The sequence below is a fragment of the Lactuca serriola genome, chromosome 8 (assembly GCF_051521515.1).
Source record: "Lactuca serriola cultivar US96UC23 chromosome 8, Lser_US96UC23_V15, whole genome shotgun sequence".
Taxonomy (NCBI): Eukaryota; Viridiplantae; Streptophyta; class Magnoliopsida; order Asterales; family Asteraceae; genus Lactuca; species Lactuca serriola.
In genome coordinates, this window is record NC_136415.1 from 122,495,355 (window position 1) to 122,510,571 (window position 15,217).

The window sequence follows — 15,217 nt, forward strand, 5'->3', positions numbered from 1 at the left end:
ATGAATGAAAGATGGATAAAATACTAAAAGACAAAAGTGTTGGTTTTTTCTTATGTTTAACTTTGAAAAAAGGATGAAGTTAGACAATTTTAAGATATTTATTGTTAATTACTATTGATTTGATGTTTTTAAGATATTAGTTGTTTGAGGTTTAAGTTAAATAGTTAATTGTCTTATACCTTATGGTTTTTATTAGTATTACAAGTAATATGTTTGAACTCTTAAAACTATTTGAACTCCAAACTGTGGTTAAAAACCACACAAAATAACCGCACCAAATCCATGCGGTTAATAACCGCAACATAAAAAAAACAAAACTGCACCGCAAAAATAACCGCCTAACCGCACCGCAAAAATAACCGCACCATGCGGTTTTGAAAATGGATTAACCGCATTTGCGGTTAGTGGTGAGGTTTTGGCTAATAACCGCACCGAACCGCACTGCGCTCACCCCTATATTAAACATACCATAATAACTATATTAATTTCAAGTTTTAAATTTCAAATTTTAAACTTCAATTTCAATTTTAAATAAATTTACATTTGAAACCTTCGTATTTAAAATTTTGTTATAATTAACACATTTAATACACGGGTCTACAACTAAACATATAATTTTAATTTAATTTTTTCATTTTTTTAAATTTATACTTATTTTAAATTTTAAATTCAAATAAACTTGTTGTTTAATCATTTGTATTTAACATTTTGTTTTAACTAGCCCATATAACGTACTGATATTACAACTAGTATTTTAATAATATAAGGATATAAACTGATAAACAATACCAAATATCAACAGGATCATAAACATGTGGGGTTGCCTTGAAACTTTGAAAGCGGTCATGGTAGTTGTGTGTAAAATCATGGGTGGTTTCAAATCGGGCTTCTAGTGCTAGTCTAACAAGATTCTCACTTGTTTTCTTCCCCTTTTTCCTATATATTTCTACACCATTTCCAAACCACTTCATACCTTTTTTTTCCTTTCCAATTCTTCTAAATTTCAAACCCCAGGACCACAACCACAAAACCATGACCAATCAAAGCGTTTCTTCAAAATTGGAGCCATGGCATGATTTGTCCGGGAAGGTTGTGATGGTGACCGGAGCGTCGTCAGGGCTCGGCCGAGACTTCTGTATAGACCTGGCGAAATCCGGCTGTAGAATCATTGCGGCGGCGCGCCGGATAGACAGGCTCGTGTCTCTCTGCGACGAGATAAATCAACTTGGACGAAACGGCGGTGCTGGTACACCTGGTAACTGTGAGATCGCCGACGATGTTAGGGCGGTGGCGGTGGAGCTTGATTTGAGTGGTAAGGGCCCCGCCATTGAGGCCTCCGTGAAAAAGGCGTGGCAGGCATTTGGGCGTATCGACGGTTTGATTAATAATGCTGGGGTTAGAGGTAATCATTCAATACTCCATCCACCTCCATTGATATTGAGCAAAATACATAAATTCGTCATTGTAGTTTTCAATTTCTTAAACACATCAGTCCCATGGATTCTCGTCAAATTACTAACATTAAATTCGTTCGTTGTATTTTTCAACTTCATCCTATTTACCACTAAACTTCATGATCATGGAATGATGGAATTGCAAGAATATGATATATAATTCACTTTTTATTGATGCATGCTAATTTAGTTAGTTTTCTAGATTCCTGAAAAAAGTTGGGTGCTTTAAAGCTTGTTGTGTTGAAACACATGAGATTCATACACATGATTTGCGTTATAAATTTGCAATTTTTATCTAAAAAAAGACATAACATGTGAAGAGGAGTCGCTTTATTTTAGTAATACAAGCTATATTATATGTTTCTTGTGTAGGTTCTAGGAATTGACGACTCAATAAATATCACTCAAAAAAAAAAAAAAAAAAAAAACTAAAACAAGTCAATTTACAACTATATAATTGAATATAAAGTCGAAGTCAATTATTATTACATCGTGTTGTACTGTTAAACAAACAATATTACACTTTGACCAAGAAAGCGTCCAAGCACTTCACATTCACATCATCACATGGGTCCCACACCTTTTACCATAAACAATAATGATCTTTAGAATAATATCCAAGAGTTTTATTGCTCATGTGCATTAAACTTCATTTAAAATACTTGCGTTGACTTTCAGGTAATGTCCAGAGTCCATTGGAGTTGACCGAAGAAGAATGGGAGAGTACAACAAGAACAAACTTAACCGGAACATGGTTGGTGTCAAAATACGTATGTATACGTATGCGTGACGCGCATCACGGAGGATCAATCATCAACATCTCATCAATTGCGGGCCTTGACCGTGGTCAACTCCCCGGTGGTCTCGCTTACGCCACTTCAAAAACGGGTGTTGTCACGTTGACCAAGGTAACCTTAGAAAATAAAAATCTTGATTCACTTTCAATATAATTTTTTAAGTTGATCAAGAGGTTATTGGGCTGGTGTGTAACTTTTGTAACTTTGGGTTTGGGATGTTACAGGTGATGGCTATGGAAATGGGAGCGTATAAGATTAGGGTGAACTCGATTAATCCGGGGCTTTTTAGGTCGGAGATCACGGAGGGCTTAATGGAAAAAGACTGGCTGAATAATGTGGCTGAAAGAACAGTTCCATTAAGAACATTTGGAACAGCGGATCCAGCCTTGACTAAACTTGCGAGGTATCTGATCCATGACTTGTCACGATACATCAGTGGCAATGTGTTCATAGTTGATGCGGGTGTTACCCTACCGGGTGTCCCGATTTTCTCTTCACTTTAGATCCGGAGAGTAATAATAGTTTAAAGCAAATTTATGGGGGAGTTTATTTGGACGTTTTATTGTAAATAAAAGTTGGAAAATTGTTGAAGTTTGAATTTTGTTCGTAAAAGAGCGTAGAAGGTAGTGGAGGTTATTGGTTTTATTATGTTATTTCTTAATTAAAATGTCTAATTGAAATATGGTTTGATAACTATTTGTATTTTTTGGGAGAGGGTTTAGCGTTGAATAATCAAGAGTTCAAGGCAGTTGATTTATCATTTATGTATAAATAAGCAATTAATAAATCGATTCATGTAAGGGTTAGATGTGAACAAACTAATTTTATTGATTCACAAGCAAAAAGGAAAAATGTGGAAAGTGGCTGATAGTTAGAGGAGAGAGAGAGAATAAAAAGGAAAGAGAGAATAAAGTAGTACTCACTTGGAAGAGGCAACATGGGAAACAACCATCTTGTGGCAGTGATAGTGTGGCACCACTAGCACTAGTGGTGTGACAGAATCTATTGGGTACATCGTTTCTAGAGATAGATGAAGGTGGACGTCCAGTTGGTATTGTGCTTTTTCTCGCTCCTGTGGTTCTTCAGATGCTCTTCCATGCACAATGAAGAAGATTTAAGTTATCAGAGTTCTATGTATTCGATCTGCAGGGTTGGATTAAGAAGCCTAACTTGTTTTTCGACATTAATGAGACACCTTTGTCTATGATAGGGGGTAGCCCAGGTTCACCATCGTTAGATAGGTTCACGAATCAATTACTTGGTAGCAGTTCCAACTCGAACTATTACATCTTTTCAGTGATTTTGAGATTCAAAATATGTATAAACATTTCGGCATCATCAAGCAAACCATGCCTATTTACAATTACATAGATCATTTTGAATATTTGCTTTTGTTGGCTCCCAAATTGCCAAAATCCCAAGCATTAGGGTACTTTTTTTTTGGAAGGATTGAAAGACGAGGTCAACATTGTGAGGGCCGGTCCTGAGATCGCCATAACAATTAGGCAAATAAATGATTAATAGAGAATGAAATTGAATAGAAAATAAAATGGTCACCAAACGATGGTTATGTAAAGGCAATGACTTTCAAACCAAAACGTTTACATCATTATTCATGGATGTGGGTTAGCAATTGTTTAAGATTTGTAGTCAAGCTTTTGTGTTCAAAATTCATAACAATTATCTTGAAGGTATGTTGATTATTTCTTATCAATATACAATAGATAATGTACATTAGAAAAGGAACATTACTAGACTAGTTGACCTTTATGACCTTTGTTGCCATTTTGACCTTTATGACCTTTGGTGTCATTTGAGCTATTGCAAGATCGTCTAGGAACATATGCAACCTACCATCTACAATACCTTCCTGTATAAGCATAAAACAACAAAATTCTAAAATGTCATTCATAATATTATGAAACACTGAAATTAACCATTTAATACACAAATGAGTACCTGAAATATAGACAAACATCATAAACTTTCAGGCTGAAAGGGAAAGAGAACACCGGAAAGTGGGAGTAAACATTGACCATTTAAAGTTTAAATCCATGGAGAGAGTGTGAGAAACTTTAGGAAACAGAAAAGACGATTAGTAAAAACCACCTGCAGTCCATCAGGAAGAAGTCAATTATGTGATAATCGACCGAAAAGAACCCTTTAAAATCACTAAAAACAACTTGTATTTTCAGAGAATGTTTAGTGTTCACCTTTTGGTTCTACGAGAGAGAGAGAGAGAGAGAGAGAGAGAGAGAGAGAGAGAGAGAGAGAGAGAGAGAGAGAGAGAGAGAGAGAGAGAGAGAGAGAGAGAGTGTAACAATGTAAATTTTCAAAACAAGTTTTTCATTTAAAATCATATAATTCTCATAACACATTTATAAAAACCTCATTTATTTAATTTACAAACGCAACTCCATGTTTGTTTGATTACAAATCTAGGATCCTCGAAACATAACTCTTTCACTGGTGTGTACAATCAAGCCGGTGCCTTCCCGCGATCTTGAGAAAAACATGAAACACATAACACATAACACGGTAAGCACGAAGCTTAGTGAGTTCCCCAAAATACCGCATACAACACATACGCCACCCGAGGCTACAGTACGACCTTCCGGTCGATGTGTCTCAGCGGGACCCTCTAGTCCCGTAGCTCGTTGGACCCTTTGGTCCGGTCATAGCTCGTTGGGCCCTTCGGCCCGGTCTGTATCGTTGGACCCTCCGTTCCGGTCTGTATCGTTGGACCCTCTGGTCCGGTCTGTACAATCATATAACATACATATATCACATAGCACATAATCTCATACATAACACATAAGACCCTCCAGTCAACACATAAATACCACTCTAGGTAACGTATAGTGAGAAGACTCACCTCGAATGATGAACGACTCCTACAAATGTCGTCGTTGCGCACCAGACTCTACCTCCGAGCCATATCTACAATGATCTCAAATTAGGATCTAAGTCCCAACCCTCATTCTCTAGGTCTAAAGGTAGTCCACTAACTAGTCCATAAATAACCCTAAAACCCATTGGGCCCATCAAGGCCCAATAATAAATGGACTCTACCGAGGCCCAACTCTCAAGTCCAAGAGGCAAGCCCAACTCAAGGGCCCAAGGCACATATACATATTCCTCTGGTCCAAATCTCTAGCACAACAAGCCCAAACTCCAGGCCCAATATAAGACTTAGCCCAAAAAGTCCATAGTGGGGTTACGCGAGGCGTACCTCCCTTGGTACGCTCAGTGTACTCCATCGCACACGAATCCTGATCGGGGACACCAACCTAGTACGCGGGGCGTACTAGATTTACGCTCAACGTACACCTAGATTTACTTTTTCAACTCTTTTAGTCTTAATCAGTTAAGACCATAGCTATAATCTTAGATCTGGATTCCATAAAGGCTCATACTCAATAAAGCTCGTGACTTTAAGCCTTTGCATGGCTGATCAAGTCCCAAACACAAAAACTCTCACTCTTTACTACTAAAAAAGTTCTCATATCTCATGCATGGTTTGATTCCAACATCCAAGGACTCATTTTTATGAATCCTTTCCACTAAAAACACTTAAAGGGACATATATTAGGCTGTGGAGCTTAACAGCTCATAAAGCTTCAAGCTTTGGGACCAAAAACCCTAAAATGGACCCAAAACAAAAACTAGCACAATAATAAGCAAGTTCAAAAATTGATACCTCTGGAGGATGCACCAACAAGAGAAGAACATAGATCCAAAAGCTAGGTGCTCAAGCCATTCTCTTTCAAAGCTCCTTCTTCTTCAAAAGCCAAACACAACAAGTCATCACCCCACTAGATCCATATGAGAAAACCACCAAGATTCAAACTTTATGCTTTCTGGAGATAGATCAACATGATTAGGGCCTGGATCCACAAGCTCCAAGCCAAGCAATGCTTCCTCAAGAAACTCCTTTTTACATAATATGCACCAAAAACTCACTAAATCACCAAAATGCTCAAGAATCACTCAAATGGAGGCTTAGGGTCGATTTCTAGGGTTTAGAGGGATGGAAGCTGAAGGTATTAGCCATTAGGGTTAGGTTATGAGTTAAGGACCTTAAATAAGGTCTAAGACCCTAAAATAGCATTCAGGTCTATTTGGCGTACGCCCAACGTTCATATGGTACGTCTAGCGTACTCTGAAGAACATCTGCGACCCTCCTTGGTAAGTACGCCCAGCGTACTCGGCTAAGCCTGAAACCATAAAACTTCTGAAGGCCATAACTTCTTCGTTATAAGTTCGTTTCTGACAATCATTATATCCATGGAAAGCTAACGAGAAGCCCTACACTTCTATCAACTTTATTCCTCCTGAATCCCACTCGAACTCAGATCCAAAATTCATGAAAAGCCCGAACCAGCACCTTAACAATACATTCGGGCTCTAAAGCACAAACCGACTCTTTTATCACACAACCTACCTCACCCACATCCCAAAAGGGAATAACCTTTCTCTTTCAACTCCTCAAAACCTTCTCATACTCGGATTAAGGCCCACGGGCCTTAAATCACAAAATAATCCAGAACAGGGTGTTACAGAGAGAGAGAGAGTATGTTTATCTTTTTTTTTCTTGTAGTTTTTTTTACCCAGTTAACCTATCATTCAACATGACATGTCATTCATGTCTTGTGGTAAAAGTGATGGTGAGATAACTTTCAAAAGACTGATGAGACATGTCATACAACACTCTATGCTACCTAAACCAACTATTATTTAAGGATGGACGGTGTGGTAATTTTCTTACCGTCGGCAAGTTGAGTTGGCAGTTTTTATCGGCCGGGAACACCGTCTCACATAGCTATTTTTACCGGTGGTATGATGTCATCGGTACACTTTCACCGTTTTCTCACCCGTCTTTCACCGATGGATTTTTCTTGATAATATGATATTCCTTTACAATTCGTTTATCTTACCTAGATATTTGTTTTAAATTTAAGGGTATTGATGATGCTATTTCATTTACTTGTAGATGAAAATAATATAAATGAAAATTAAATGTTATTAAAAGTAATATAAATTATAATATAACAAAAGCTTGTAAAAAAGAAGATATATGTGGGCATATGGCTTACCTGATTAGTAACCGATTAACAAAGAGTAACTCTAATCCTCGTTGGTTGCACTCGTTGAATGACCAAAGATCAATTGATAGACAATCGACAATGACACTCGCTTCAGGCTTCAGCACTACATTCTCACTGTTCTCACGTTCTACACATCCTTATCAACTGGACTTGGACTCCTCTATCAATCACTTGATCTAGTGATCATAATATGGTATAAAAAAATTTGGCCCCTTAAAAAAGTGGGCCATGTGCCTATGCCCATTATGCCTATGCTCTTCACCAACCATGAACATTGTGTCTAGTTGCACCAAATTCAATCTCGATTTGTGTCAGGTACCTAGAGAAGGACGTCGAAGAGACACTACATCTATCGTCTAGAAATTTGAGTTTAGATCTGATTGGGATGCCAACTGGGTAATGAGTCACCTACTTTGGGTAATTTGGACTTCCATCGTTCTTCATTGGGCGTATGGATACAAAAGGTGCCTTTGTAGCGAAACCTATTGATAAGAATCTTGTGTCATGGAGTGATTAGTCTCTACCTAATGTGATTTTGGCGTGCCTTCATCAAATGTATCTTTGGTTCTCTAACGTGATCACAATGTATGTTCTCTTACATAGATGGAATGGGAAGAAAATCAAAAAAAAGATTATTTTTCCGTTGTGGATACTAGTTTGGTGCTGCCCATAAGTGTCCTCCTAGTTGAGAGACCAATTTGTACTTGGGACGAAAGATGTGGATTTATGAGTAGAATAGGAGGGTTATTTTTGCTATTTTATGTTGGATTTCTAGAAGTAATTTTTATTTGAATATGTCTATTCCTGTCTTTAACTGTTACCAAGTTGAAAATATTTTCAATAGATTATGAAATAAACATGAAATTATAAAAACCAACCAGATTTTTTTCCTTGAATACGATATTAACATTTGCCAAAGACAAAACTGCAAAAATGGTACCTATGATTTGCATTTTTGTTTCTTGGATTTGGTCTAAAATAGTCTCTACATGTAAAAAAGGTCACAAATTCATATTTTTATTGTGGACTTAGTCCTTAAACTTAACACCAATAACTAGAATCTATTGAATCCCTGCCAAATTATTATTGTTCCCTTATTTTTATTTTTATTATTATTTATATTAGGCAGCCACTAGCGATATATATCATCTTCGTCAATCAAGCTGTTACAACCACTATCCCCGACCCCACCCAACATCACACGCCGTTACTCCCTCTCTCCTTAACCATTCACCCTCCACCATCTCTCCTCAAACCATGTGAGAAACTCGTAGTGGTTGTCGTTGCCTATGATAACTCCCATATATTTCTATACACAACCATGCTGTTGGATTAGGTGTCTAAGCCCATAACTATAATTGGTATATACTTGAACTGATGGTAGCACAATCCTTTTGGGTTTCCCTCAAAACTAGCAACTGGATATGATGACTTTTGGAGGGAGGTTGAATTTATTATTTGCATAATAAATTGAGATAATTGATTTATTAATGTATTATGAAAATAATATATTAATTAGAAATCATATTATTTAATTAATAATTAACCAGAAATTAATTGGAAATAATTTTGGGATTAATCGAATTAATTAAAAGTGTAGGGGATGTTTGACATTTTATTGATAGTTGAGGAAATGAGATCTAGAACCTCCCTAAAAAAGGTTGGACGAAAATTTCTAGGAAAGCCCTAGAATTTTTGTCCCTAAGCTAAGAGAATTAGGGTTTCCTCCTAAAACCCTAGCTTTAGCTCTAAGCTGCCTCACTATATAAAGGGCATTACCCCTTCACATTTTCGGCCACTTGATTCCTTAGAGGAATAACTGAAAAACTCAAGCCTCCACCTCCTCTCTCTTCTCTCATCCTATTGCTTGTTTGGGTGTGAACCATTAGAGGCGTGACACTTATGACGCTTGCTCTCAAGGTTCAAGAAGACTTGGATTTTCATTATTATTACTACATAACAATTAAGGTATGTATTATAACCCTAGTTATATGATTTTCGAAAATAGTATATATATCCTAAGGTTTTTCCATTTGATGTTTAATATTTGTATGTTCAATTAGAGAAAACATAGATCCAAGAATTTTGGATTGCATACACACATATGAATTGTTTGTTATGCTTAAAACCCATCAGTGCTATCAGAGTCTTGACTTGTTTTCTATTGAATTTGATCAATAAGGGTTTATGGAAATTAAACCCTAATGGACTAGGGTTTTCGGAATTAAGGTTGCTTAGGCCCTAAGTTTCAAAATTTAGGAAAAGGGTTGTAACCCTTTGCCTTGCCCTACAAGTTTCGATTTTGGAGGGTTTCTTGCCTCCCAAGATTTCAAAATCTAGGTAAGGATTGAAATCATTACCTTCCTCCCTAAGTCCCATTTTCGAAAATTGCTAGATATGATAGGGATTTTCCTATTTTTGGTAATTATTTCCTTATTTGATTAACTAGATAACTATAAGATTTGGTGTATCCCTCCCATAATTTTTGAAATTCAGGGGGAGTGGATTAGTTTACATTATCTTGATTAATTTAATTGGCTAATCCATATCTAATTTAATAAATTAATTAAATGTTTAATTAAGATAAATTATTAAATCATGTGGTTTAATTTTAAATTTAAATTAAAATTTTTAATTTTCAAAATTTAATAATTAAACCTAGTATTTTGAAAAGTTTAAAATGCATATTTATGGATCTTATTATTAATTTAATTAAATGATTAACTAAAAGATAATCAATAAATCCTTAAGATGATTTAAATTTAATTAAATTAAAAGTTTAATTTATTAAAAGATTAAACCCTTGGAATTTTAAAATGCTTTAAAATACACCTTATACTATATGTAAAATTAAATGTTTAGTATTTACTATATGTATAAGAATAAGTCACTCGAACCGCTAGTACGGCTCATTCACGAAGCCGATCTATAAGAGGAGTTTAAGGAAGCAGCCTATAAAATGACCGTCATTGGGTATCCACTCTTAACCACCGCCCCCTTGATTGGTGAGGGGTTGTTAGTCAAACTTGTTTGATAGGACATAACCTCATTAAAAGTATAATGATGAAAAGTAACTAAACTATTTCTAAAATCCCACTCTTAGTTACTTTAGGAAAAATGTGAATTTGATGCTAATCCATGAAATTGCACATTACACTTTATAAGTCGTTAGTGGAGCATGTGTGGTTAAACGACACACTAATATGGGACTAATAAAGTTGGTAATGAGTGTCTCGAAAATTATCATTGATTAATGGAGCGTGTGTGGTTAACCGACACATTAAAAGGAGATGATAAATGACATCGAGAGTACCAAGCTAATTTGCATGGTTATTCACATCTCGTTTGTGATCCTCAACATCCTAGTCACAAAGTGATAGCATAATCGAGATTAAACATGTCATTGGTTAGATTCAATGAATCTCAAATGATCTAGGAGTTTCATAAGATTGAAATTTGTAAATGCTTTACCTACCTAAAATATATTTGAATTTGATTACGACATCCCTCTTCAAAGTTCGAATCGAAAATATGGATCTTATCCTTAATTTAACTTTATGGGTTAATAAGGATTAAAATCAACTAACTTGAATTCTCTTTTCTCCTATTAAAGATGTCAAGTTTAGAAAAAAATGGTCTTCCTCGTTCTATGGGAAGTGGTTTTCCTCTTCCTTCTGAAGATGATCTTCCACATTCTGATCAAGGTGAAAGTATGTTCCCTTCTTTGAGAAATGGTGCAAATGGAGGTCATGCTTCTTCAACTTTTCCTCATCCTCCTCTAGTGAATCTACCCAATTCATTTTTCCTTCAAGCTAAAAAATACGAAGTCACTCAATCCCTATTGGCATGTAAACATCAAGATGGAAAGTTTGTGTGTGCGCATGTTCTGAATATGAAATCGTACATTGAAAGATTAGGAATGTTGGGTGTCATTTTCCCAAGCTCCCTAGAGCTGGCCATTAACTTGATTCTACTTTCGCTTCCTGAGTCATATAGTCAGTTCATTAAACACTACTATATGACTGACCACGACGTGACCCTAATTGATCTGACACATATGTTGATTGTTGCTTAAGTAGAAATGCTTAAGAGCACAAGTGAAGCAAAAGTGTCTGAAGGACCTGTCTCCCAAATTTCCATGGACATTAATAATGGTAGTCCATAAAAGTTTTCTCTTCCCAATGAAAGGGGATTGGCCAAGGTCAAATCTTTTGAGTGTATGGATATGAGAAAGGTTAACTATGAGATAGTTCCATGTGCTAATCTTGAAAGGTCCACATGTTTCTATTGCCAATTGGAGGGGAATTGGTTGCGAAGCTTCCCAGACTACCTAAAAGATCTTAGAGATGGTAAAGTCAAATCATGTGACTCCATTTCAGGTACATCAATTATCTAACTCCATTATTTTATTAAGTTCCTATTCATAGATTCTTAATACATGATGTATTGATCACATTTTGATGTTTTGCAGGATCTAGGAGAAAGAAGGAAACTTAAGAAGAGTAAGTTGAATTTAATCGTGAGAGATGGATTTCGGTCGCATGGTTCGATGATCAGATTTTTGAGCTACTACTTAGGAGTTATGATAGATTGCTTAGGAAATGTCTAGAAACATAGTTTTCATATTTTTACATTGTAAGGACAAAATTTTCCGCTTATCAATAAAAGTAAATTTTTTGTTTCATCTAGTTTACTTTATATTTCCTTGCAATGGCGTTTATGAAAAGTGTTGGTTATATTTCTATTACTAGCAATATTAATCATGGATTTGATTCTTGTTTTATCTCTTGTGGTATTGTCATAAATAACCAAGTGAAATAGGAATTCTCATCACCCTAGTTTCAATTGTATATAAAATTGGAGTCATGCAATTTGAATTGCGTGATGTATGAGAATCTTGATTGTTGGAAGATTATGACTGATTCATTGACCACAAGTCTATGTGAGTCAAGTGAATGACTAATGGATCTAGTACATATTGATATGAACTATTCAGATCCACCAAAAAGGATGACAACTTTATTCATCATAATTTACTGATGTTTCAGTAAGCATGGTTATGTTTATAAGATTAAACATAATTCTGATACTTTGAAAAGTTTCAAAGAGAAGCATAACGAAGAATATGTTAGGCAGAAAGATAAAGGTTTCTCTGATCTAAAAGCAAAGGAGAGTTTTTTAGCATCATGTTTTATGATCATCTTAATGATTATGGAACTGTATCACAATTGATCCTCGAAGAAGAGGAATCAAATATTGTTGAAATGGTTAAATCATGAGATGAGTCATACTTCGTATTCAATTTTAGAGTCATACTCTAGTAACTATAAATCATATCTTGAAACTTGTTTCGTACTCATTAGGTTTAGAGCACCTCATGAAATGTGGTGTAATAATGTTTCCTTACTCTAGCATATTGGAATTGGAAGTAGTGATGTTTTGGTTAAAACAAAGGATAAGCTAAAACCAATTTTGTGAAGTGTTTTCTTGTTGAGAATCCACTCTGACTTTTGAATATTTGTTTTAGCTTGTCGAGGAATGTTCCTTAAAAGGAAAACTTATATGTCAAGAAGTCAGTGGGAGTCTTATTGATCTTGAAGATTTTCAGGAGTCAATCAAGAATATATCTTTTAGTTATCACTAGAACACGACCGGAGGTTGATAACCTATCATGTTAAGTTGATACATTCTTGTTTCTGTGCATCTTCCATATGAGTTGGCAATGCTTATGAGTTCTATGTTTCTCATTTGACTGCAAAAGGCAGAGCACGCTGTTCAGTGATAGTACATTGGTCAATGGAGGTGAGCTGCTTAAATAACATGGAAGCGTTGGTAGGCCCTTGTGCTACCAGAAGGCAAGAAACTAAGAACACGTGAAGTTCAATCCATGAAATCTAAATTAGAATTTGAATTTGTCATAAACCTTGTCTTATGATTGTAGGTTAAAATGATAGATTCACATGGATGGGAACACATACACCATAAAATCTAGGTGCCAAAAGATTTCGCTCTAATTCATGAAAACGATTATTAGGAAACACTTTTGCTAGTAGATTTTAAAGATTTGATAAATATCATTATGTGTAGTGGTTGTGTTATTTGCGTTCTCAAATTCGCAATATGATTAAGGCATCCTTTTTCATAGTTCGAATTGTGAGAAATGACAAGAAATAGTTTGAACGTTCAGGACTTATAGCTATAAGTTTTGAAAGGGTTTAAACACACACATATGCCATCTAATGAAGGTGTATAAGCTTGAAAAGTATAGAAGACTCATCGAAGCATCACGTATCAGAAATCCGCACTTTAGTAAGAAAGTCAAAAAGTATTGATTTCTAGAAGTTCAGTTGATTTCTGAATACATGTCAAAGCTAGTGGGAGCATAATTGTTGTGCTATTGGGAGCATAATTTTTGTGCTAAGTATTGCAAGTTGGCAATGCTAATTATAGGAAACAAAGATTTCAAATTTGCAAATTGCGAATTTTAGGAATTCTTTCACTAGAAAAGGATTCAAGGGAGAGGGCACTCATACTTCATTTCAAATCTAAAAGTTTAAATTGAAGGTTGTAATTAAAAACTTAGTCTTGGAAATATATGAATATCTTGTTGAAATGGTTTAACATAGGAAATTCGATATATGTAAATATTATAGCAAGAGGTTGATCAGATATTAGGCTTTATGTAAGACATTATGTATCGAGTCCCATACGCTTCAAATATAGGATCATTTACATATGCTATAATATTCACTTGTTCTAATTTTTCCAAATGCATTGAGAGGGAAAAAGGACTAGAACTTGGTATGACTAAAATTGTTAAGCAACTGTCTAGAATAATCTAAAGTTTACTAAAGATTGATTGCTTGTGGATAGTTGGAAGTATAGTATTAATATGGTCGGACCATATTGACATAATTCTGAGTGGAGGTGACGCTTGTTCATAATTTTTAGTCATATAGGAATATGGAAATGTTTCCACAGTGGAAGTTGATGATTAAAATCTACATGTGAGTTGAAAACTTTAATGCACGAAAGGTGTTCAAGGAGTGTACCTTGAATTTGAGACTCCGTTACCATGGAATTGTTTTAAGTAACAAAGTTTCAATGGAACATCTTGTAATATCAAAGTCTTTGTGACTTTGAAGCCTCGACATCACAAAAGAATATTGCATGTAAGGTTGAACACTAACACATTTAGTAGCAACAAAAATTTGAAATTGTAAAAATGAGCATCATTGGAATAGTGTCTAATCGATTTGTTCACAAAGGAAGGACCATAGAGAGACATAGTATGCATGTTTACAACATGGCATGACTGATGTTTAATTCAAGTGTTTAGTTGATTACTCGAAACATTATATAATGAATAAAGTCTAAATGATATGGTCATTAAATAACAAGACTTTTATTTATATTCAATAGCCTTGAGACCATAGTTAGTTAGGTTAATATTGTGTTTCACTTCTCATGTTTTACTTCCCAAATAATTGGATTATTCAAACATCCACAACTGCTCGTACTTTTGGAAGTAAGTAGTGAATTAACACTATCATGAATTGAATTTTAGATTGTCTAAGGGTTTAGACATAGCAATGGTTTTGCTACAATGTTCATGAGTACTTGGAAAATGGGGATTTTAAGTATTGGATAAACCCACGCTTAGAGAATTACTTCATGGATTTTATCACGAGTAATTTTGAGACAATAATATCTTATATTCTTGAAACAAAGATATATGAGTTGTTGTTTACAAGTCAGTTGTGCATTGATAATACGTAAACACATTAGTAACTTGATGTTATAAAACATATTGTTGTGCATGATTTGATGAGTGAATATTGCAAGAATATAAGTCGAA

At 35.2% G+C, this 15,217-nt stretch overlaps 1 protein-coding gene across 1 annotated transcript; it reads left to right on the forward strand.

The window, feature by feature from the left end:
- The first annotated feature begins 897 nt into the window (after positions 1-897).
- Positions 898-2,944, forward strand: LOC145068264 (uncharacterized). The gene is made up of 3 exons (XM_079015221.1): positions 898-1,402; positions 2,133-2,362; positions 2,476-2,944. The coding sequence occupies exons 1-3, from the start codon at positions 1,033-1,035 to the stop codon at positions 2,752-2,754; spliced, it is 879 nt and encodes a 292-aa protein (XP_078871347.1). The 5' UTR covers positions 898-1,032; the 3' UTR covers positions 2,755-2,944.
- The last annotated feature ends 12,273 nt before the right edge of the window (positions 2,945-15,217 follow it).